Here is a 22,720-nt window from a genome sequence, read left to right on the forward strand (position 1 = left end):
GGCCATCTCTGTTCCTAGCCGGTAGGGCAGCGTGTCAGAAGCTGACACCTGCAGTGTATGGAGCAGGCTCAGCGCGTGAGCCCGCTCCATACATCATCCCCTCCCCGCCTGATGATGTGCTGGCACATCACGGGTCGGGAAGGGGTTAAGTAAGGAGCGGTCAGGGGGCCCGCCACTGCCGACTAGAACACGCAGGGACTTGTTAGCAAGATTTATTCTTGCTAAAAACTGCGCCTTATAGTCTGAAAAATACGGTATATATATATATATTGATTGTAGATTTTGTCAATTGTATTTTCGGTACATAATTAACCCTGTCATGACCAGGGGTCATTGATGCCCCTGTGTCCAGGTCAAATTTTCCATTTCTGATTTGCACTTCTTTAGACGATAATAACTTTGCAACCGCTTTGAATATCACAACTATTTTAACTTTGATTTTTACAAGACTTATGAGGCTTTCATTTTCTAGATTAGTTTAATTAATTCCATGTTTTACAATTTTATTATGAGCAGAAAAATCACAAAAAAAATTGAAAAATAAACAATTTTGTAATTTTTTAAAATATATTTATCCATGTTATTTCTGTGTGTGCGTGTGCGTTATATATATATAAATATATAGACATATATATATACACATACATACACATACATACATATATACACATACATATATACACATACATACATATATACACATACATACACATACACACACATACATATATACACATACATACACACACATACATACATATATACACACACATACACACATACATATATACACATACATACACACATACATATATACACATACATACATACATACACATACATATATACATATATACACACACATACATACATATATACACACATACATATACACACACTGTTGCAGCTCTTTAAAGGGAAGGTGTCACAAATTTTATTTTTTATATACTATTGCTTTTAGTAGGTCATTAAAATAAATTGTAATTAATTTGTGTTTTTCTGTTGCACTTTTTATTTTTTTCTGTCTTTTTCTTCTCTATGGGGACTGCCATTTTTTTTGTCATCTCTGTATGTGTTGATTAACGACACATACAGAGATGGAATACGGCAGCTACAGTGCATAGGAGTCAATGAACGGCTCCTGTCCATTGCCTCTGCTATCTGGCTCTGTACTGCGCAGACGCAGGTCATAGTCACACAGCAGAGCAGCTGTTTGCAGGGAGAGAGCAGGCGCCATCATGAAGACCAGCTGCACTGCAGGTAAGATGCGTCTCTGTCTGTCCCTCTCTCTCTCACAGACCCCCGCTCTCGTGACCCCCGACGTCCCCCCCCCAGCTTGCCCCGCCCCCCCTACAGACCCCCCCACCTGACGGGCCCCCCTGTAGTCGTGCAGGAGACTCTGTATAAAGGACACATGATGTAACTGTCCTGGGAAAGCTGGGTGATAAACAATATGCCCACTGTTAGTGTGGTACCCAGCTTTCCCAGACCCCTGAACAATAAATCTCTCTTGTTGTGCTGAGACTGAGAGGTTCATTAGTCACATTCCCAAACAGTCTCAGCACAACTAGAGAGATTTACCGTTCAGGGGTCTGGGAAAGCTGGGTGACCACCATTACCCCTCCTACTGGAGTGTGTTTGGGGATGTGACTAATGAACCTCTCACACTCCAGTAGGAGGGGTAATGTTGGTCTCCCAGCTTTCACAGACTCCTGAACGATAAATCCCCCTTGTAGTGCTGAGACTGAGAGGTTCATTAGTCACATTCCCAAACAGTCTCAGCAAAACGAGAGAGATTTACCGTTCAGGGGTCTGGGAAAGCTGGGTGACCACCATTACCTCTCCTACTGGAGTGTGAGAGGTTCATTAGTCACATCCCCAAACACACTCCAGTAGGAGGGAGCAATGGTGGTCACCCAGCTTTCCCAGCAGATATAACCAGCAAAGGGCTGGATGGACGGGCTGAGGGTGCACAGGGTTTTTGATGATCCCCCTCTGTCATGTGATCGAACCTAGGTTACCGGTTCAACAGACGGGGTTCATGTGACTATAACTCTGTCCATAACAAGAGACAGTGCACTCAGGACAAGCCCTGCCCTCATTGTGATTGTGTGTGTGTGTGTGTGTGTGTGTGTAGCAGAGCGGAGTGTGCACGGGCGCCGCTGATACTTCATAGCCGCTTATCAGCTGTTTTGAAGAATCAGCGGCGAGCACCCCCCCCCCCCACACACACACACGCACACACACACGCACACACACAAACACAAATCCCCCCAAACACGCAAAATCAAGTGTAATTAAGCGTTTTTTTATGAGGTTTTTGGCACGTAAAATGTGCAAAAAAAACGTCTGAAATACACGGCGTGGGAACCGATCAACTGAAAAGTCATTCACTTCACTTTCATCGTTCTAAGGGTATGTTCACACACAATGTTTTCAGCTGAAAAATCGGAAGCAGAACCAGTGGCGGATTAAGTAGACAATAGGCCCTGGGATGTTATCCAAACTTGGGCCCCCATTCTCCACCGACCGCCCTGTAACTATTGTTAACACTTCCTTTTTTTCCCAGACATTAACAAATGGGTGTTACTACTCCCCTTGTCAAAAAACTGTGTCCCCACATACTGACAGTCTCCAACCATTGCTGACAGTATCGCACCGTGTATGGACACATTCTCCTGACAAGGGGAATAGTAACACTTATTTGTCTATCAGTCCTGAACTGCACAAAGACTTTGTGAAATACAAGGATTTCCCATAATAAACATGTCAGTAGAGATGACAGATTATCTAGTGACTCACAGGTGACGACGTAGATTTTTTCCTCTTTTCTTCTCCATCCGGTCCAGACTTCATGACGACTTTTCCCGGCCATGACCTATTTCTGCAGAATTTGCCACTCAGATGTCTTTGGCTCCTCACTTTTCCAACATTTCCACACCTATAAACAAAGATAATATTATCATGGTGCCACACACTGTGCCCCTAAATATAATAGCACCAAACACTGCGACCCTGAATAAAATAGTACAAACACTGAGCCCCTAAATATTATAGCACCATAGACTGCGCCCCTGAATATAATTGTGTCAAACACTGTAGATAGCACCACACACAGCCCCCTGTAAATAGCGCTACACAGTCCTCCCCCTCTGTAAATAGAGACACGTAGCCCTCCCCCTCTTGTATATAGTGCTACACAGCAATCCCCCTTAGATATAGTGATACACAGCACTCCTTTCTATATAGTGCTATACAACAATCCCCCCTTGTATATTGTGCTACACAGCGTCTTCCCCCTTGGACCTGCAGCTCTTATAATTGCTCAGTATAATGTCCCCCATAGCTGCCCCCACAGTATATTGCCAACCATAGCTGCCCCCACAGTATAATGCCCTTCACAGCTGCCTCTACACAGTATAATTTTCCCCTTAGCTGACCCTACACAGTATAATGCCTCCATAGCTGCGACACAGTATAATGTCCCCATAGCTGCGACACAGTATAATGCCCCCATAGCTGATACACAATATAATGCCTCCATAGCTGCTATACAGTATAATGCCTCCATAGCTGCTACACAGTATAATGCCTCCATAGCTGCTACACAGTATAATGCACCCATAGCTGCTACACAGTATAATGCCCCCATAGCTGCTACACAGTATAATGCCTCCATAGCTGTGACACAGTATAATGCCTCCATAGCTGCTACACAGTAAAATGCCCCCATAGCTGCTACACAGTATAATGCCCCCATAGCTGCTACACAATATAATGCCTCCATAGCTGCTACACAGTATAATGCCTCCATAGCTGTGACACCGTATAATGCCCCCATAGCTGCTACACAATATAATGCCCCCATAGCTGCTACACAGTATAATGCCTCCATAGCTGCTACACAGTATAATGCCTCCATAGCTGCGACACAGTATAATGCCTCCATAGCTGCTACACAGTATAATGCCTCCATAGCTGTGACACAGTATAATGTCTCCATAGCTGTGACACAGTATAATGCCTCCATAGCTGCTACACAGTATAATGCCTCCATAGCTGCTACACAGTATAATGCCTCCATAGCTTCTACACAGTATATTGCCCCCATAGCTGCTACACAGTATAATGCCTCCATAGCTGTGACACAGTATAATGCCCCCATAGCTGCTCTACAGTATAATGCCCCATAGCTGTGACACAGTATAATGCCTCCATAGCTGCTACACAGTATAATGTCTCCATAGCTGTGACACAGTATAATGCCCCCATAGCTGTGACACAGTATAATGCCTCCATAGCTGCTACACAGTATAATGCCTCCATAGCTGCTACACAGTATAATGCCTCCATAGCTGCTACACAGTATAATGTCTCCATAGCTGCTACACAGTATAATGCCCCCATAGCTGCTACACAGTATAATGCCCCCATAGCTGCTACACAGTATAATGCCTCCATAGCTGCTACACAGTATAATGCCTCCATAGCTGCTACACAGTATAATGCCTCCATAGCTGCTACACAGTATAATGCCCCCATAGCTGCTACACAGTATAATGCCTCCATAGCTGCGACACAGTATAATGCCTCCATAGCTGTGACACAGTATAATGCCTCCATAGCTGCTACACAGTATAATGCCCCATAGCTGCTACACAGTATAAAGCCTCCATAGCTGCTACACAGTATAATGCCTCCATAGCTGCTACACAGTATAATGCCTCCATAGCTGTGACACAGTATAATGTCTCCATAGCTGTGACACAGTATAATGTCTCCATAGCTGCTACACAGTATAATGCCTCCATAGCTGCTACACAGTATAATGCCCCATAGCTGCTACACAGTATAATTCCCCCATAGCTGCTACACAGTATAATGACTCCATAGCTGCTACACAGTATAATACCCCCATAGCTGCTACACAGTATAATGCCCCATAGCTGTAACACAGTATAATACCTCCATAGCTGCGACACAGTATAATGCCCCCATAGCTGCTACACAGTATAATGCCCCCATAGCTGCTACACAGTATAATGCCCCATAGCTGCGACACAGTATAATGCCCCCATAGCTGCTACACAGTATAATGCCCCCATAGCTGCTACACAGTATAATGCCTCCATAGCTGTGACACAGTATAATGCCCCCATAGCTGCTACACAGTATAATGTCTCCATAGCTGTGACACAGTATAATGCCTCCATAGCTGCTACACAGTATAATGCCCCCATAGCTGCTACACAGTATAATGCCCCATAGCTGCGACACAGTATAATGCCCCCATAGCTGCTACACAGTATAATGCCCCCATAGCTGCTACACAGTATAATGCCTCCATAGCTGTGACACAGTATAATGCCTCCATAGCTGCTACACAGTATAATGCCTCCATAGCTGTGACACAGTATAATGCCCCCATAGCTGTGACACAGTATAATGCCTCCATAGCTGCTATACAGTATAATGCCCCATAGCTGTGACACAGTATAATGCCTCCATAGCTGCTACACAGTATAATGCCCCATAGCTGTGACACAGTATAATGCCCCCATAGCTGTGACACAGTATAATGCCTCCATAGCTGTGACACAGTATAATGCCTCCATAGCTGCTACACAGTATAATGCCTCCATAGCTGTGACACAGTATAATGCCCCCATAGCTGTGACACAGTATAATGCCTCCATAGCTGCTACACAGTATAATGCCCCCATAGCTGTGACACAGTATAATGCCCCCATAGCTGCTACACAGTATAATGCCCCCATAGCTGCTACACAATATAATGCCTCCATAGCTGCTACACAGTATAATGTCTCCATAGCTGCTACACAGTATAATGCCCCCATAGCTGTGACACAGTATAATGTCTCCATAGCTGCTACACAGTATAATGCCCCCATAGCTGTGACACAGTATAATGCCTCCATAGCTGTGACACAGTATAATGTCTCCATAGCTGCTACACAGTATAATGCCTCCATAGCTGCTACACAGTATAATGCCTCCATAGCTGCTACACAGTATAATGCCTCCATAGCTGCTACACAGTATAATGCCTCCATAGCTGCTACACAGTATAATGCCTCCATAGCTGCTACACAGTATAATACCCTTATAGCTGCTACACAGTATAATGCCTCCATAGCTGCTACACAGTATAATGCCTCCATAGCTGCTACACAGTATAATGCCCCCATAGCTGTGACACAGTATAATGCCTCCATAGCTGCTACAAAGTATAATGTCTCCATAGCTGTGACACAGTATAATGCCCCCATAGCTGTGACACAGTATAATGTCTCCATAGCTGTGACACAGTATAATGCCCCCATAGCTGTGACACAGTATAATGCCCCCATAGCTGTGACACAGTATAATGCCTCCATAGCTGCTACACAGTATAATGCCCCCATAGCTGCTACACAGTATAATGCCTCCATAGCTGTGACACAGTATAATGCCTCCATAGCTGTGACACAGTATAATGCCCCCATAGCTGTGACACAGTATAATGCCTCCATAGCTGCTACACAGTATAATGCCCCCATAGCTGCGACACAGTATAATGTCTCCATAGCTGTGACACAGTATAATGCCTCCATAGCTGCTACACAGTATAATACCCTTATAGCTGCTACACAGTATAATGCCTCCATAGCTGCTACACAGTATAATGCCTCCATAGCTGCTACACAGTATAATGCCCCCATAGCTGTGACACAGTATAATGCCTCCATAGCTGCTACAAAGTATAATGTCTCCATAGCTGTGACACAGTATAATGCCCCCATAGCTGTGACACAGTATAATGTCTCCATAGCTGTGACACAGTATAATGCCCCCATAGCTGTGACACAGTATAATGCCCCCATAGCTGTGACACAGTATAATGCCTCCATAGCTGCTACACAGTATAATGCCCCCATAGCTGCTACACAGTATAATGCCTCCATAGCTGTGACACAGTATAATGCCTCCATAGCTGTGACACAGTATAATGCCCCCATAGCTGTGACACAGTATAATGCCTCCATAGCTGCTACACAGTATAATGCCCCCATAGCTGCGACACAGTATAATGTCTCCATAGCTGCTACACAGTATAATGCCTCCATAGCTGCTACACAGTATAATGCCCCCATAGCTGCTACACAGTATAATGCCTCCATAGCTGCTACACAGTATAATGCCCTCATAGCTGCGACACAGTATAATGCCTCCATAGCTGTGACACAGTATAATGCCTCCATAGCTGTGACACAGTATAATGCCTCCATAGCTGCTACACAGTATAATGTCTCCATAGCTGTGACACAGTATAATGCCCCCATAGTTGTGACACAGTATAATGCCTCCATAGCTGCTACACAGTATAATGCCTCCATAGCTGCTACACAGTATAATGCCTCCATAGCTGCTACACAGTATAATGCCTCCATAGCTGCTACACAGTATAATGCCTCCATAGCTGTGACACAGTATAATGCCTCCATAGCTGTGACACAGTATAATGTCTCCATAGCTGCTACACAGTATAATGCCTCCATAGCTGCTACACAGTATAATGCCTCCATAGCTGCTACACAGTATAATGCCTCCATAGCTGCTACACAGTATAATGCCCCCATAGCTGCTACACAGTATAATGCCTCCATAGCTGCTACACAGTATAATGCCTCCATAGCTGCTACACAGTATAATGCCCCCATAGCTGTGACACAGTATAATGCCTCCATAGCTGTGACACAGTATAATGCCTCCATAGCTGCTATACAGTATAATGCCTCCATAGCTGTGACACATTATAATGCCTCCATAGCTGTGACACATTATAATGCCTCCATAGGTGCTACACAGTATAATGCCTCCATAGCTGTGACACAGTATAATGCCCCCATTGCTGCTACACAGTATAATGCCTCCATAGCTGCTACACAGTATAATGCCCCATAGCTGCGACACAGTATAATGCCCCCATAGTTGTGACACAGTATAATGCCTCCATAGCTGCTACACAGTATAATGCCCCCATAGCTGTGACACAGTATAATGCCCCCATAGCTGCTACACAGTATAATGCCCCCATAGCTGTGACACAGTATAATGACTCCATAGCTGGTACACAGTATAATGCCCCATAGCTGTGACACAGTATAATGCCCCCATAGTTGTGACACAGTATAATGCCTCCATAGCTGCTACACAGTATAATGCCTCCATAGCTGTGACACAGTATAATGCCTCCATAGCTGCTACACAGTATAATACCCCCATAGCTGCTACACAGTATAATGCCTCCATAGCTGCTACACAGTATAATACCCCCATAGCTGCTACACAGTATAATACCCCCATAGCTGCTACACAGTATAATACCCCCATAGCTGCTACACAGTATAATGCCTCCATAGCTGTGACACAGTATAATGCCCCCATAGCTGTGACACAGTATAATGCCTCCATAGCTGCTCTACAGTATAATGCCTCCATAGCTGCTACACAGTATAATGCCTCCATAGCTGCTACACAGTATAATGCCCCCATAGCTGTGACACAGTATAATGCCTCCATAGCTGCTACACAGTATAATGCCTCCATAGCTGTGACACAGTATAATGCCCCCATAGCTGTGACACAGTATAATGCCTCCATAGCTGTGACACAGTATATTGCCTCCATAGCTGCTACACAATATAATGCCCCCATAGCTGCTACACAGTATAATGCCTCCATAGCTGCTACACAGTATAATGTCTCCATAGCTGTGACACAGTATAATGCCCCCATAGTTGTGACACAGTATAATATCCCCATAGCTGCTACACAGTATAATACCCCCATAGCTGCTACACAGTATAATGCCTCCATAGCTGCTACACAGTATAATGCCTCCATAGCTGCTACACAGTATAATGCCCCCATAGCTGTGACACAGTATAATGCCTCCATAGCTGCTACACAGTATAATGCCTCCATAGCTGCTACACAGTATAATGCCTCCATAGCTGCTACACAGTATAATGTCTCCATAGCTGTGACACAGTATAATGCCCCCATAGCTGTGACACAGTATAATGCCTCCATAGCTGTGACACAGTATAATGCCTCCATAGCTGCTATACAGTATATTGCCTCCATAGCTGTGACACAGTATAATGCCCCCATAGCTGTGACACAGTATAATGCCTCCATAGCTGCTATACAGTATAATGCCCCATAGCTGTGACACAGTATAATGCCTCCATAGCTGCTATACAGTATAATGCCCCATAGCTGTGACACAGTATAATGCCCCCATAGCTGCTACACAGTATAATGCCTCCATAGCTGCTACACAGTATAATGCCTCCATAGCTGCTACACAGTATAATGCCTCCATAGCTGCTACACAGTATAATGCCTCCATAGCTGCTACACAGTATAATGCCTCCATAGCTGTGACACAGTATAATGCCTCCATAGCTGTGACACCGTATAATGCCCCCATAGCTGCTACACAGTATAATGCCTCCATAGCTGCTACACAGTATAATGCCTCCATAGCTGCTACACAGTATAATGCCCCCATAGCTGCTACACAGTATAATGTCCCCATAGCTGTGACACAGTATAATGCCTCCATAGCTGTGACACATTATAATGCCTCCATAGCTGTGACACAGTATAATGCCTCCATAGCTGTGACACATTATAATGCCTCCATAGCTGCTACACAGTATAATGCCTCCATAGCTGCTACACAGTATAATGCCCCCATAGCTGCTACACAGTATAATGCCTCCATAGCTGCTACACAGTATAATGCCCCCATAGCTGCTACACAGTATAATGCCTCCATAGCTGCTACACAGTATAATGCCCCCATAGCTGCTACACAGTATAATGCCCCCATAGCTGCGACACAGTATAATGCACCCATAGCTGCTATACAGTATAATGCCTCCATAGCTGTGACACAGTATAATGCCCCCATAGCTGTGACACAGTATAATGCCTCCATAGCTGCTACACAGTATAATGCCCCCATAGCTGCGACACAGTATAATGCCTCCATAGCTGCTACACAGTATAATGCCCCCATAGCTGCTACACAGTATAATGCCTCCATAGCTGCTATACAGTATAATGCCCCATAGCTGTGACACAGTATAATGCCCCCATAGCTGCTACACAGTATAATGCCCCATAGCTGTGACACATTATAATGCCTCCATTTGTACGTACCTAATAAATAAAAATAACATAATTACTTACCTATCCCGGTTCCCATGGCGGTGGGGGATGCTTCTCCTCCTCTGCACTGTCACGTGAGTGACTCCGTGCAGACAGGCGCGATGATGTCACTACATCACGCCTGCCTGCACCGAGCCGCTCACGGCAGAGTGAATGCTGGAGCGAGGCTCCAGCATTCAACCCAACTGAATCTGCGTCCTGCGGACACAGATTCAGTTGGAAGCGGGACAGCACGGAAGCTAGCAGCGCTGCATAGTTTTTTAAGATTGTGTGATGTTCGGGCGGCGATGGGCCCCCTGGGAGCCTCGGGTCCCGGGCGGCCGCCCGAACCGCCCATATTATAATCCGCCATTGAGCAGAACGTCTACAAGCATCTGCCCATTACGGCGTTCTGTTCCGAGAGGGTGTTTTTTACATGGTCGTTTTCCAAAACCGGCACGTAAAAAGACGCCCGTCAAAATGAAGTGCACATAACTTCTTGGGACGTTTTTGGAGCCATTTTTCATTGACTTTATATAAAAACAGCTCCAAAAACGGCCGTAAAAAACACGAGTTTGATTAAAAAATGGCTGAAAATCAGGATCTGGTTTCCCTTTGTTTAGTAAGCGTGTGAACATACCCTTAGCCTTTTGGTGTGTCCTATAGCTTCTGCCAGCTGCAGAATCACACCCAAAATGGCTGCCGGTCACTGCTTAGCAATTTGAAGACACCTTTTCATGGCTTGTAGGATGAGATTCCCTCCCACATTTACAGCAGCTGTGAGTCAGGTTGCTTTGCCTTATTCACCTTGCTGTAATTCTGGGAAGTGCTCCCCCTGGTGGCCAACATAGGAAAACATGTCAAATTATTATTTAATTTGTAATACTTTACACCATATGGAAGAGAAAAAAAGTAACGACACTTAAAAAAAAGCCGTATGGCAGTCGTGAAGGGGTTATGGAGGCAGCCATTTTGTCTGAGCGGTTAACTGCATTAAGAGATATGGTTTACAGCAGCCACATGGGTCCTAGGAATCAATAGTCTGGAGCTGAGCCATTGACTTCTACTGCACAGTTTTCTAGGTGTGCTCTGTGACCTGTGCAGAGGTCATTGTGCAGGGAGGGGGAGGAGGGGAGCGGTGTCCATCACCTATTGTCAATGGTGTATCCTCTGTTATCTATATATAGGTGATACCAGTCAGTGTAAAGGCCCTTTTACATGGGCCAATTATCAGGCAAACAGTCATTCATAGAACGCTCGTTGCCGATAATTGCCCTGTGTAAACAGGGGAGCGATCAGCAGATGATCGTATCGTTTTTGAAAACCAAAATATTATCGTTGTCGGTAGCACATCTCCCTGAGCCGTGCTACCGACATGATATTAATGTATGGGGACGAGTGATCGGAGTAACGAGTTGTCGGTCCCATATATAGCTCCTTGTGACAGGAGCAAATGAGCGCCAATCAACAAGCTGTCTCATTGATCGGCAGTCGTCTACACGGTCCTTGTCAGGGCCGTGTAATAAGACCTTAATCCTGCCTGTGATGATAATGAGATGATTGGCTGTATGTTTCAGGGCAATGTCGTGCTGGAAGACCCAGCCACGAGTCATTTTTAATGTCCTGGTGGAGGGAAGGAGGTTGTCACTCAGGATTTGACGGTACATGGCTCCATCCATTCTCCCATTGATGTGGTGAAGTAGTCCTGTGCCCTTAGCAGAGAAACACCCCCAAAACATAATGTTTCCATCTTCATGCTTGACAGTGGGGACGGTGTTCTTTGGGTCATAGGCAGCATTTCTCTTCCTCCAAACACGGCGAGTTGAGTTAATGCCAAAGAGCTAAATTTTAGTCTCATCTGACCACAGCACCTTCTCCCAATCACTCTCAGAATCATCCAGATGTTCATTTGCAAACTTCAGACGGGCCTGTACATGTGCCTTCTTGAGCAGGGGGACCTTGCGGGCACTGCAGGATTTTAATCCATTACAGCGTAATGTGTTACCAATGGTTTTCGTGGTGACTGTGGTCCCAGCTGCCTTGAGAACATTAACAAGTTCCCCCCGTGTAGTTTTCGGCTGAGCTCTCACCTTCCTCAGGATCAAGGATACCCCACGAGGTGAGATTTTGCATGGAGCCCCAGATCGATGTCGATTGACAGTCATTTTGTATGTCTTCCATTTTCTTACTATTGCACCAACAGTTGTCTCCTTCTCACCCAGCGTCTTACTTATGGTTTTGTAGCCCATTCCAGCCTTGTGCAGGTCTATGATCTTGTCCCTGACATCCTTAGAAAGCTCTTTGGTCTTGCCCATATTGTAGAGGTTAGAGTCAGACTGATTCATTGAGTCTGTGGACAGGAGTCTTTTATACAGGTGACCATGTAAGAGCTGTCTATAATGCAGGCACCAAGTTGATTTGGAGCGTGTAACTTGTCTGGAGGAGGCTGAACTCTTAATGGTTGGTCGGGGATCAAATACTTATTTCTCTGTGCACAATGCAAATAAATATATATAATTTTGACAATGTGTTTTTCAGTTTTTTTTATATAATCTATATCTCACTGGTAAAATTAACCTAGCCTAAAAATTCTAGACTGTTCATGACTTTGACAGTGGGCAAACTTACAAAATCAGCAAGGGATCAAATACATATTTCCTTCACTATATATATATATATATATATATATATATATATATATATATATTACCTGTCAGTGTAATCCTACCTGTGATGATAATGAGATGTATGCTGAGAAGTGATCTCTACAGAACAGGAAGGGTCAGTCTATTATGGATGGTGGATCCTGTGTTATCTAAATATATATGTTACCTGTCAGTGTAATCTTGCCTGTGGTGATAATGAGATGTATGCTGAGTAGTGATCTCTACAGAACAGGGAGGATCAGTCTATTATGGATGGTGGATCCTGTGATATCTATATATAGATGTAACCTGTCAGTGTAAGGATATGTTCACAAGATTAACAAAATAAGCCTGAAAATACGGAGCTGTTTATGAGAAAACAACTCCAAAAACGTCCCAAGAAGTGTCCTGCACTTCTTTTGACGAGCCGTCATTTTACGCGCCGTATTTTGACAGCGACGCGTAAAATGACAGCTCGTCTGCACAGAACATCGTAAGACCCATTGCAGGCAATGGGCAGATGTTTACCGAAGTATTGGAGCCGTCTTTTCAGGCGTAATTCGAGGCATAAAATGCCTCAATTACGTCTGAAAAGAGGTCATGTGCACATACCCTCATCCTGCCTGTGACGATAATGAGATGAGTGCTGAGAAATGTTCTCTACAGAACAGGGAGGATCAGTCTATTATGAATGGTGGATTCTGTATTAGCTATATATAGATGTTACCTGTCAGTGTAACCCTGCCTGTAATGATAATGAGATGGTACATTATGAATGGTGGATCCTGTGTTATCTATATATAGGTGTTACCTGTCAGTGTAATCCTGCCTGTGATGATAATGAGATGAGTGCTGAGAAATGATCTCTACAGAACAGGAAGGGTCAGTCTATTATGAATGGTGGATTCTGTATTAGCTATATATAGATGTTACCTGTCAGTGTAATCCTGCCTGTGATGATAATGAGATGAGTGCTGAGAAATGATCTCTACAGAACAGGAAGGGTCAGTCTATTATGAATGGTGGATTCTTTGTTATCTACATATATAGATGTTACCTGTCAGTGTAATCCTGCCTGTGATGATAATGAGAGGTGTGATGAGAAGTGATCTATACAGAACAGGAAGGGTCAGTCCATTATGAATGGTGGATTCTGTATTATCTATATATAGATGTTACCTGTCAGTGTAATCCTGCCTGTGATGATAATGAGATGAGTGCTGAGAAATGATCTCTACAGAACAGGAAGGGTCAGTCTATTATGAATGGTGGATTCTTTGTTATCTACATATATAGATGTTACCTGTCAGTGTAATCCTGCCTGTGATGATAATGAGATGACTGCTGAGAACTGTAAGGAGCAGTCTACTATGAGACTCATTGGCCAGAGGGCAAACTGCAAGATTAGATAAAGACAAAAAAATAATATAAAAAAAACCCACCAAAAAATCATAAAAAATATGTTTAACAGAAACTTGATTTAAACAATAGATCATTTTCTGATGACACATTCTCTGTAAGTGGTTGAACTGAGCTTTCCTAGATCTCGGCCTAGAGTGCAGCTGTTAATCGCAGCCGCTGCCCCCCAAAATCTGATGCTAAACCTAGTGCATGACCGGATTCAGAGAACACCTTGTAGAGAACTTCTATGTGCAGTCACAGCTCCCTCAGGTGCTGCACTATGTATAATACAGTGTCTGACGTGTTACTGTAATGTAGAACTAAGGAGGAACCCCACCTTAAAGAGAACAGAAAGGAGAAGACCTTTTCTCTCCTCAGTAGATGTTGACTCGCTCATTGCTGTGACGCTATCTAATCATAGTGGACAGCCTCACAGCGATGCAAAAGACCTGCAGGAAATTTCACAAAATCAGCAGGTTTTCTGCATCGCTGTGAAGCGGTCCGCTCTGATTGGACAGCGTCACAACAAAAAGTGAGGCAACGCCTACTGAGGAGAGATGGTGTCTCCTCTTTGTACCTTTAATTACAACACGCATATGTTAGGTGCAAAACGGAGTAAGGGCTGTAGTGGAACAACATGGAGGGGGGCAAAAAAGAAAAAGACAGCGTTGGAATCTGGAGGACGCCAAGTATAAGGGGAGGAATGTGGTTAAAAAAACAACAACAAAAAACACAGCAGGTCCTGCTTAACCCCTTAATGACCGGGCCATTTTGCACGTTAATCACCAAGGATTATTTTTTGTTTTTTCACGGTCGCATTCCAAGAGTCGTAACTTTTTTTTTATTCCGTGGACATCGCCGTATAAGGGCTTGTTTTTTGCGGGACGAGTTGTATTTTGTAATTGTACCATTTTTAGATGCTTATAATATATTGATTAACTTTTATTAACTTTATTTTAGGAGAATATTGAAAATAAGCAGCTATTCCAGCATTAATTTTCACGTTATAAATTTACGCCGTTTACAGTGCCGCGTAAATAACATGTTCACTTTATTCTATGGGTCGGCACGATTACGGGGATACCAAATTTGTAAGGGTTTTATATGTTTTCCTGCGTTTGCACAATAAAAACCCTTTTAGAAAAAAATTACTTGTTTTTGCATCGCCGCATTCCAAGAGACGTAATGTTTTTATTTTTCCGTCGATGTGGCCGTATGGGGGCTTGATTTTTGCGGGCCAATGCGTAGTTTTCATTAGTACTATTTTGGGTACATAGGACTTATAGATTAATTTTAATTTTATTTTTTATGGGGGGAATGGGAGAAAAGAGAGAATTTTGCCGTTGTTTTTTGCAGTTTTTTTGGACGCCGTTCATCCGGCGGTTTAATTAATGTGTTCATTTTATTGGTCAAGTTGTTACGATCGCAGGGATACCATATATGTGCATGTGTGATTTGTTTTGACACTTTTACTGAGTAAAACCACTTTTTGGGAAAAAAAGTAGTTTTATTTGATTTTGACTGTAGTTATTATTTTTTTTTTTTAACAAACTTTATTTAACTGATTGACATATTTTTTTTAAGTCCCACCAGGGGACGTCACTATGCGATGTGCCGATCGCATATATAATGCTTTGGTATACTTAGTATACCGAAGCATTATTGCCTGTCAGTGTAAAACTGACAGGCAGCCTGTTAGGTCATGCCTCCGGCGTCTTTGTTAGACCCCCGGCTGTCATGGAAACCCGACGGCGACCCGCGATTTGTTTGCGGGGGCGCCGATCGGGTGACAGAGGGAGCTCCCTCCCTCTGTCAAACACATTAGATGCCGCTGTCACTATTGACAGCGGCATTTAATGGGTTAAACTGCCGGAATCGGAGCGCGCTTCGATTCCGGCAGTTGCAGCAGGAGCCAGGCTGTGTATAACAGCCGTGCTCCTGCCGCTGATCGCGTGGGTACACTGGCAGTACCCGCGCCTTCACAGGACGGATATATCCGTCCTCCTGCGCGAACTAGCAGCTGCTGAGGACGGATATATTTCCGTCCTTCGGCGTTAAGGAGTTAATAAACCACGGAGTTCACTTTCTAAATTCATTATTACTGACCTCTGGTAACACCTCCTGGAATTTCCTCCTCCACTTCACTCTTACACGGTTGAGCGCCCCTCACCCGCTCTTCTTCTTCATCCTCCACTTTAATATCAGTCAGATCTTCCCTCTGATTTCACATATGTAACAATTCAGTACAATACAGCAGAGAGTGCGAAGAATCTAACAGATCAACATAAGAAACCACCAAACTCTATGACCCCATCTATGACCGGAGGACCAAAAAGCTCCACACCCCCTATATAGATCTGGTATACGGCTCAGCTTCATCTACCTGATGATTCTCTGGGACATTGGGATTTTCCTCTGGACAGTCCTGGGAATACAGAGGACTGGGACATCTCTCTGGCGGATTTCTCCTACTGGATCCATCTGTAGGAAACACACAGTGACTGAATACATGACTACTGTATATCTGGCTATAGATCACACACTTCTCTCTACACTTCTATGTTTACTGATCAGAGCCGGAATTACAATGTTGAGGTCCTCACTACCGGTGTCGAGGTCCCTGCACCTTGTAAGCCACAGGCCTAAAGGAGACTGTGCCCTACCAGAGCGAACGGCGGGGCGTAACTGGCTCCCTGCTCCGCCATAATATTTACCTGTATCTGCCCTCTGTGGACGCGGATACACATGAAAGTGGCGGGACACAGGACGCCTCTATTTAGTTACCTGCAACCAAAAATGGTCTGGGTGTCACTTGCTTATTAGCCTCTTAAAGGCTGTGTACACCTCTGTAGGCAATATTTTCTATACATATTAATTAACCCCTTCACGACATGGCTATATACTTTCCAACTCCTGATGCCCTGGGCAGGTGTCACATAAATAAATATTGGCAGAATGGAACAGGGTTGTACTTTTCTGTCCGCCGGCTCTCTCCACAAGTGCCGGCACATCTCCCCCTTAGTTTAATCAAACTTATGCCAAACCCCTGCAGATAGCACCTCATCCCCTGTAGATAGCGCCACTGAAGCTCCCTCTAGGAGCGGAATCATTTGCGTTGCCGTCAACTTGGCTGGAAATTGTGCTTCTAGAGGGAGCCCCTGACGTCTCTGTCCATATATGGACAGTGATATCAGGGACTCCTCTGGGAGTGGAATCCATGGCCTATTTTTGACCTGTTTAAGAGAACCATTTCTCAAATCTGACGTGTCACTTTAAGGGTATGTGCACACGGGGCTGATAAGATGCAGATTTTCTGCAAAGTATTTAATTGCGAGGAAATCTGCAGCGTATTACAGTAGTAGCAATGAGGATGAGATTTTAACAAATCTCATCTACACGTCGCGCCAAAAATGAGTTTTGGACGTTCCGCCGTGTTTACGCCATGTGGAGACGTATCATAAGTGGGAATAAGATTTTACTTATCCAAGACATTGTGAGATTGTTTTTTCAGAACACGTTGTACTTTATATTCGTGGTAAATTTAGCTTCATACATTCTGTGTTACAGTTACTAAGGATGAAGAAAGACACAAGTCCATCAAGACCAACCTATAATCCGACCGTGTTGATCCAGAGGAAGACAAAACCCCCATGAGGTGGATGACAATTGTCTCATTAGAGGAAAACTCCTCCCCGACTCCAAATCCGGAAATCAGAATAAATCCCTGGATCACCGTCCCATCTCCAGAATCTAGTGCCCATAACTTGTAATATTAAAGAGAACCTCCGATTATACTGACATTATATAGGAAACTATTATACTGCCGGAGTGTGCCGATAATGGTCTTTCTACATGACTTGTATTACCAGGTTTACTTCTGACTACAGCACGACTGCCCATAGTCCTCGCTGCCGGCTGCCCATAACTCTGCATTAGGAGACAGCGCGTCCTGCTCGTCTTCATGGCTCCTGTATCCAGAACGGCCGCCAGCGCTGTACAATGTAATGTGACCTGTAATGCAGAACTATGAGCAGCCGGCAGCACGAAATGTAGGGATCTAATGTGATGTAAAAGGAGCCGAAATTGTGGAGCTCCTACATTACATGTCATTGTACACACGTGTATATGTACTGCACATGACGGTATTAAGGCCTCAACAAGCAGAGGAAGAGAATACGGCAGGTATAAATGGACAGGGGGCGGAGCTAACTCCGACTGACCAGGCCGCGATAGGCTCTCCTACTCCTGAGCCTGCCACCCTGGTTGGTGGGAGCCGGTGTCAGTCTAAGAGGTCTGGCCTCAGGTGTCGACTGATTAATCCCGGGAGTATACACAGACGTAGTACCTGGCAGATCCTTTACAGATAGTCATCACCGAGACACCTCCAGTGCGGTTACTGTAGAATTTCCCAGCAGTGTCACCTCTCCAGTCAGCAGCTCCGTCATCTTGTAGATCAGTTCTAAGATCTTCTTCTCATGTATCCGGGAGTGAGGGGGAGGCTCTGTGATGGGACTACTGCTCCATCCTCCTGACTCATGGATGATGGGAGTCGTACAGTCACACGATGTCTTCTTCACTATTGTGTACTCCTGTGTATGGAGAAAGACACTTAGAGAACTGAACACAGTATTCCCCCCTCAGTAGAAAGAGGGAGATTGTGACCCCGCTGTATAGACCTCTAGTGACCCCACATCTGTAATACTGGAGACCTCACCTACAAAAAGACATTGAGAAAATAGAACGAGGCCAAAACTAAAAAGGAAATAATATTGGGGGGACTAGATGGACCATGTGCTGTCCTCCTGCCGTCATCTTCTAGGTTTCTATATAGATGTCATCCTGATCCTCCTGGTTCCTGGTCATTCTCATTACTCTACATTACTATTGCTGCATTGGTGACATGACACATAACTGACCATATTGGTGGCTGATCTTCAGCTTCTTGACGTCACTTGGAAGGTCTGGACGCTGTTATACAGGACACTGGATTCTTCCTATTATGTATTGTCCCTTCCCTATGTGGGACTTGTTCTATAATGTAGAAAAGTTTACCTCTCCGCTCAGCAGGTAGATGATCTCCAAGGTGAAGTCTAATATTCTTCTGCTCATCTCATTCCTGTGCTTGTCCATCCTTGGTGGGTCATTCAGGAGAAGGAACGTTGTGGAGGAGAAGATGAGAAAACTGGAGGAACTGGAGGATCTAGTACTGCAGACGTCTTTAGGAAGAAAGGAGAAGATGGAAATCATACAGGGGACATCATCATGTGTGACATACAGAACCTCACTTATTCATCATTGAGAGAAACATCTTCTCAGAGCCGTCACCACATGGAATAAAGGGGTATTCCCAACACGGACATTTCTCCCCAGGATATGGCAGAAATGTCTGATAGATGCGGCTCCACCTCTGGGTGGCCTTGTTAGGCGGTTCCTGTAACTCCTATAGAAAAGAATGGAGAGACACAATCTGCTCAGGTCCTCCTGCTATATAATCTGCTGCCAACAGATCAGACTGGTGGTCAGTGTGACAGATGCCCTTTATGAATGAATACACCCCTAATATAAGTTTTTACAGATATTAGAAGTTACCTCAGAGATCCTGGATCTTCAGAGACATCTAAAATTCTTAATTATTAAAGTATTTCCCTATTCCTTGTAGATTATTTTACCGGATAGCAACTTTATTCACATCTGAAAGACAGATACTAACCATGGTTAATGGGAACCGGCGGTCACGTGTGAATGTGCAGAAGGTCCCGCCAGTCCTGCGAGCATGTGCGGAAGGTCCCGCCAGTCCTGCGAGCATGTGCGGAAGGTCCCGCCAGACCAGTGTGGAGGAGCGGAAGTTCCCGCCAGACCAGTGGGCAGGCGCGGAAGGTCCCGCCAGACCAGCGGGCAGGCGCGGAAGGTCCCGCCAGACCAGCGGGCAGGCGCGGAAGGTCCCGTCAGACCAGTGCGCAGGCGTGGAAGGTCCCGCCAGACCAGTGCGCAGGCGCGGAAGGTCCCGCCAGACCAGTGCGCAGGCACGGAAGGTCCCACCAGACCAGTGTGCAGGCGCGGAAGGTCCCGCCAGACCAGTGTGCAGGCGCGGAAGGTCCCGCCAGACCAGTGTGCAGGCGCGGAAGGTCCCGCCAGACCAGTGTGCAGGCGCGGAAGATCCCGCCAGTCCAGTGTGCAGGCGCAGAAGATCCCGCCAGACCAGTGTGCATGCGCAGAACGTCCCACCAATACAGTGTGTATGTCCTGGTAGTTTAGTGTGAGGAAGCAGCATGTATTGTGCTGGGTGTGCAGGATCTCTGCATTATCTTATCACTTAGCAGTCACATCTTACACACAGACTTCTGTAAAGCGTGACCTGTCCTCCATCGTCTACATTACTTGGTGCTTTTCCTTTTAAACCTGTTCCCCCACTTCTTCATTATTCTGTGCTCCTTCTAGACCTGTCCTCTGCTTCTACATTACTCTGTGCTCCTCCTTCTAGACCTGTCCTCTGCTTCTACATTACTCTGTGCTCCTCCTTCTAGACCTGTCCTCTGCTTCTACATTACTCTGTGCTCCTCCTTCTAGACCTGTCCTCTGCTTCTACATTACTCTGTGCTCCTGCTTCTAGACCTGTCCTCTGCTTCTATATTACTCTGTGCTCCTCCTTCTTCTAGACCTGTCCTCTGCTTCTACATTACTCTGTGCTCCTCCTTCTAGACCTGTCCTCTGCTTCTACATTACTCTGTGCTCCTCCTTCTAGACCTGTCCTCTGCTTCTACATTGCTCTGTGCTCCTCCTTCTTCTAGACCTGTCCTCTGCTTCTACATTACTCTGTGCTCCTCCTTCTAGACCTGTCCTCTGCTTCTACATTACTCTGTGCTCCTCCTTCTAGACCTGTCCTCTGCTACTACATTACTCTGTGCTTCTCCTTCTAGACCGGTCCTCTGCTTCTACATTACTCTGTGCCTCTCCTTCTAGACCTGTCCTCTGCTTCTACATTACTCTGTGCTCCTCCTTCTAGACCTGTCCTCTGCTTCTACATTACTCTGTGCTCCTTCTAGACCTGTCCTCTGCTTCTACATTACTCTGTGCTCCTCCTTCTTCTAGACCTGTCCTCTGCTTCTACATTACTCTGTGCTCCTCCTTCTAGACCTGTCCACCACCTTCGGCACAGTCGAACACACCCTCCTGATACAAATTCTCTAGTCCCTTGACATCACAGACTTGGCCCTCTCCTGGATCTCCTCATACCTTACCAACTAAAGATTTACTATCGCTCCCTTATGGGTCTCAGTGTTCTGGATCCCTTACTCTTCTCCATCTAAATCTTTGGTCAAATTTACCTCTGGTCTTGATGTTACCTCCCTGCTATCTAGAGTGTCTAACAGTTATCTCCTCTTTCACCTCCCACTTCCTTAAGATTAACATGGAGAAAACGGAATCATCTTTACCCCATTTCACTCAACCCCCTTACCAGAACTATCAAATCACAGTTAATGGCTCCACATATTTCCCCGTCTCACAGGTCCGCTGCATTGGGATAACCCTTAATTTCAAATAGCACAGCCAAGCGCTTACCACTTCTTGCTGCCTCCACCTCAAAAACCTCTTGAAGTCAGTCTTTCCTCGAACAGACAAACATGCCAGTATATATGCCCTCATCATCTACTGTCTAGACTACTCCAACATCCTTCTCTGTGGCTTCCCATCTAACACTATTGCACCCCTCCTACCCATTCTCAACTCAGCTGCAAGGGTAAATCTACCTCTCCCCTCATTCCACCTCTGCGGTCACTGGCCACCCATTGCCTACTAAATTAAGTTATACATATTAAAAATGACATGCAAGGCTGTCAACAAACCATCCCCTCCATACATCTCTGCCCTAATCTCCCAATACCTCCCCACACATAATCTCCGGTCCTCACAAGACCTTCTTTGTTCTCATTTTATCTGTTCCTCACATCATCGTCTAGATTTCTCCCGTGCTTCCCCTAGTAGTCTACGAGGGCAGGGTCTCTCTCCCTCTGGACCAGTCTGTCATTCAATAATGTTTGTCTCTTCTTATGTACCGTATATATCGGCGTACAAGACGACTTTTTACACCCTTAAAAAAATGTCAAAAGTGTGGGGTCGTCTTATATGCCGGATATTGTCTACATTAGGGATGCACGTTGCAGCCGCACAGCTCAGTATAATACACATGAATGTATGGGAGCGCGGCTGCGGCTGTGTAATTCAGCCACAGCCCCGCTCCTGAGTCATGTTAAGTTCGCGGGGTCAGGATGATGCAATGCGGCCAGCGCTGCACTAATGAGCGGCGGCACTGGAGACAGAACATGGCGGGCGCGCTACAAAACACCCCCATGTTCTGTCTTCAGTGCCTGAACTGCCGCTCATTAGTGCAGCGCCGGCCGCATCACCTCATGCTGACCGCGCGCGCACTTCCTGTCAGGAGCGGGGCAATG

The 22,720-nt window shown here is 45.3% G+C and overlaps 1 protein-coding gene and 1 long non-coding RNA gene across 2 annotated transcripts in view; one reads left to right on the plus strand and one right to left on the minus strand.

Annotated features, from left to right (window-relative positions):
• Positions 1–18,252, plus strand: part of LOC142671128 (uncharacterized) — a 207,125-nt gene extending 188,873 nt beyond the window's left edge. Inside the window, exon 4 of the long non-coding RNA XR_012851788.1 lies at positions 17,838–18,252. This is a non-coding gene — a long non-coding RNA (uncharacterized LOC142671128). The remainder of the gene's footprint in view (positions 1–17,837) is intronic.
• Positions 18,253–18,559: 307 nt separating this feature from the next.
• Positions 18,560–19,486, minus strand: LOC142671126 (oocyte zinc finger protein XlCOF29-like). The gene is made up of 2 exons (XM_075847148.1): positions 19,323–19,486; positions 18,560–18,859 (listed from the first exon to the last, which is right to left on the minus strand). Exons 1-2 carry the CDS (start codon positions 19,398–19,400, stop codon positions 18,641–18,643), a joined length of 297 nt encoding a protein of 98 aa, XP_075703263.1. The 5' UTR covers positions 19,401–19,486; the 3' UTR covers positions 18,560–18,640.
• Positions 19,487–22,720: the final 3,234 nt, after the last annotated feature.

The sequence above is a fragment of the Rhinoderma darwinii genome (assembly GCF_050947455.1).
Source record: "Rhinoderma darwinii isolate aRhiDar2 chromosome 1 unlocalized genomic scaffold, aRhiDar2.hap1 SUPER_1_unloc_25, whole genome shotgun sequence".
NCBI classification, from domain to species: domain Eukaryota; kingdom Metazoa; phylum Chordata; class Amphibia; order Anura; family Rhinodermatidae; genus Rhinoderma; species Rhinoderma darwinii.

Excerpts from the sequence above, each read along its gene's own strand:
- LOC142671126 (XM_075847148.1), bottom strand. The coding sequence starts at position 19,400 with ATGGACAAGCACAGGAATGAGATGAGCAGAAGAATATTAGACTTCACC. Across the intron at positions 18,860-19,322 it reads TCTACCTGCTGAGCGGAGAG|GAGTACACAATAGTGAAGAA; the intron begins GTAAACTTTTCT and ends CTCCATACACAG.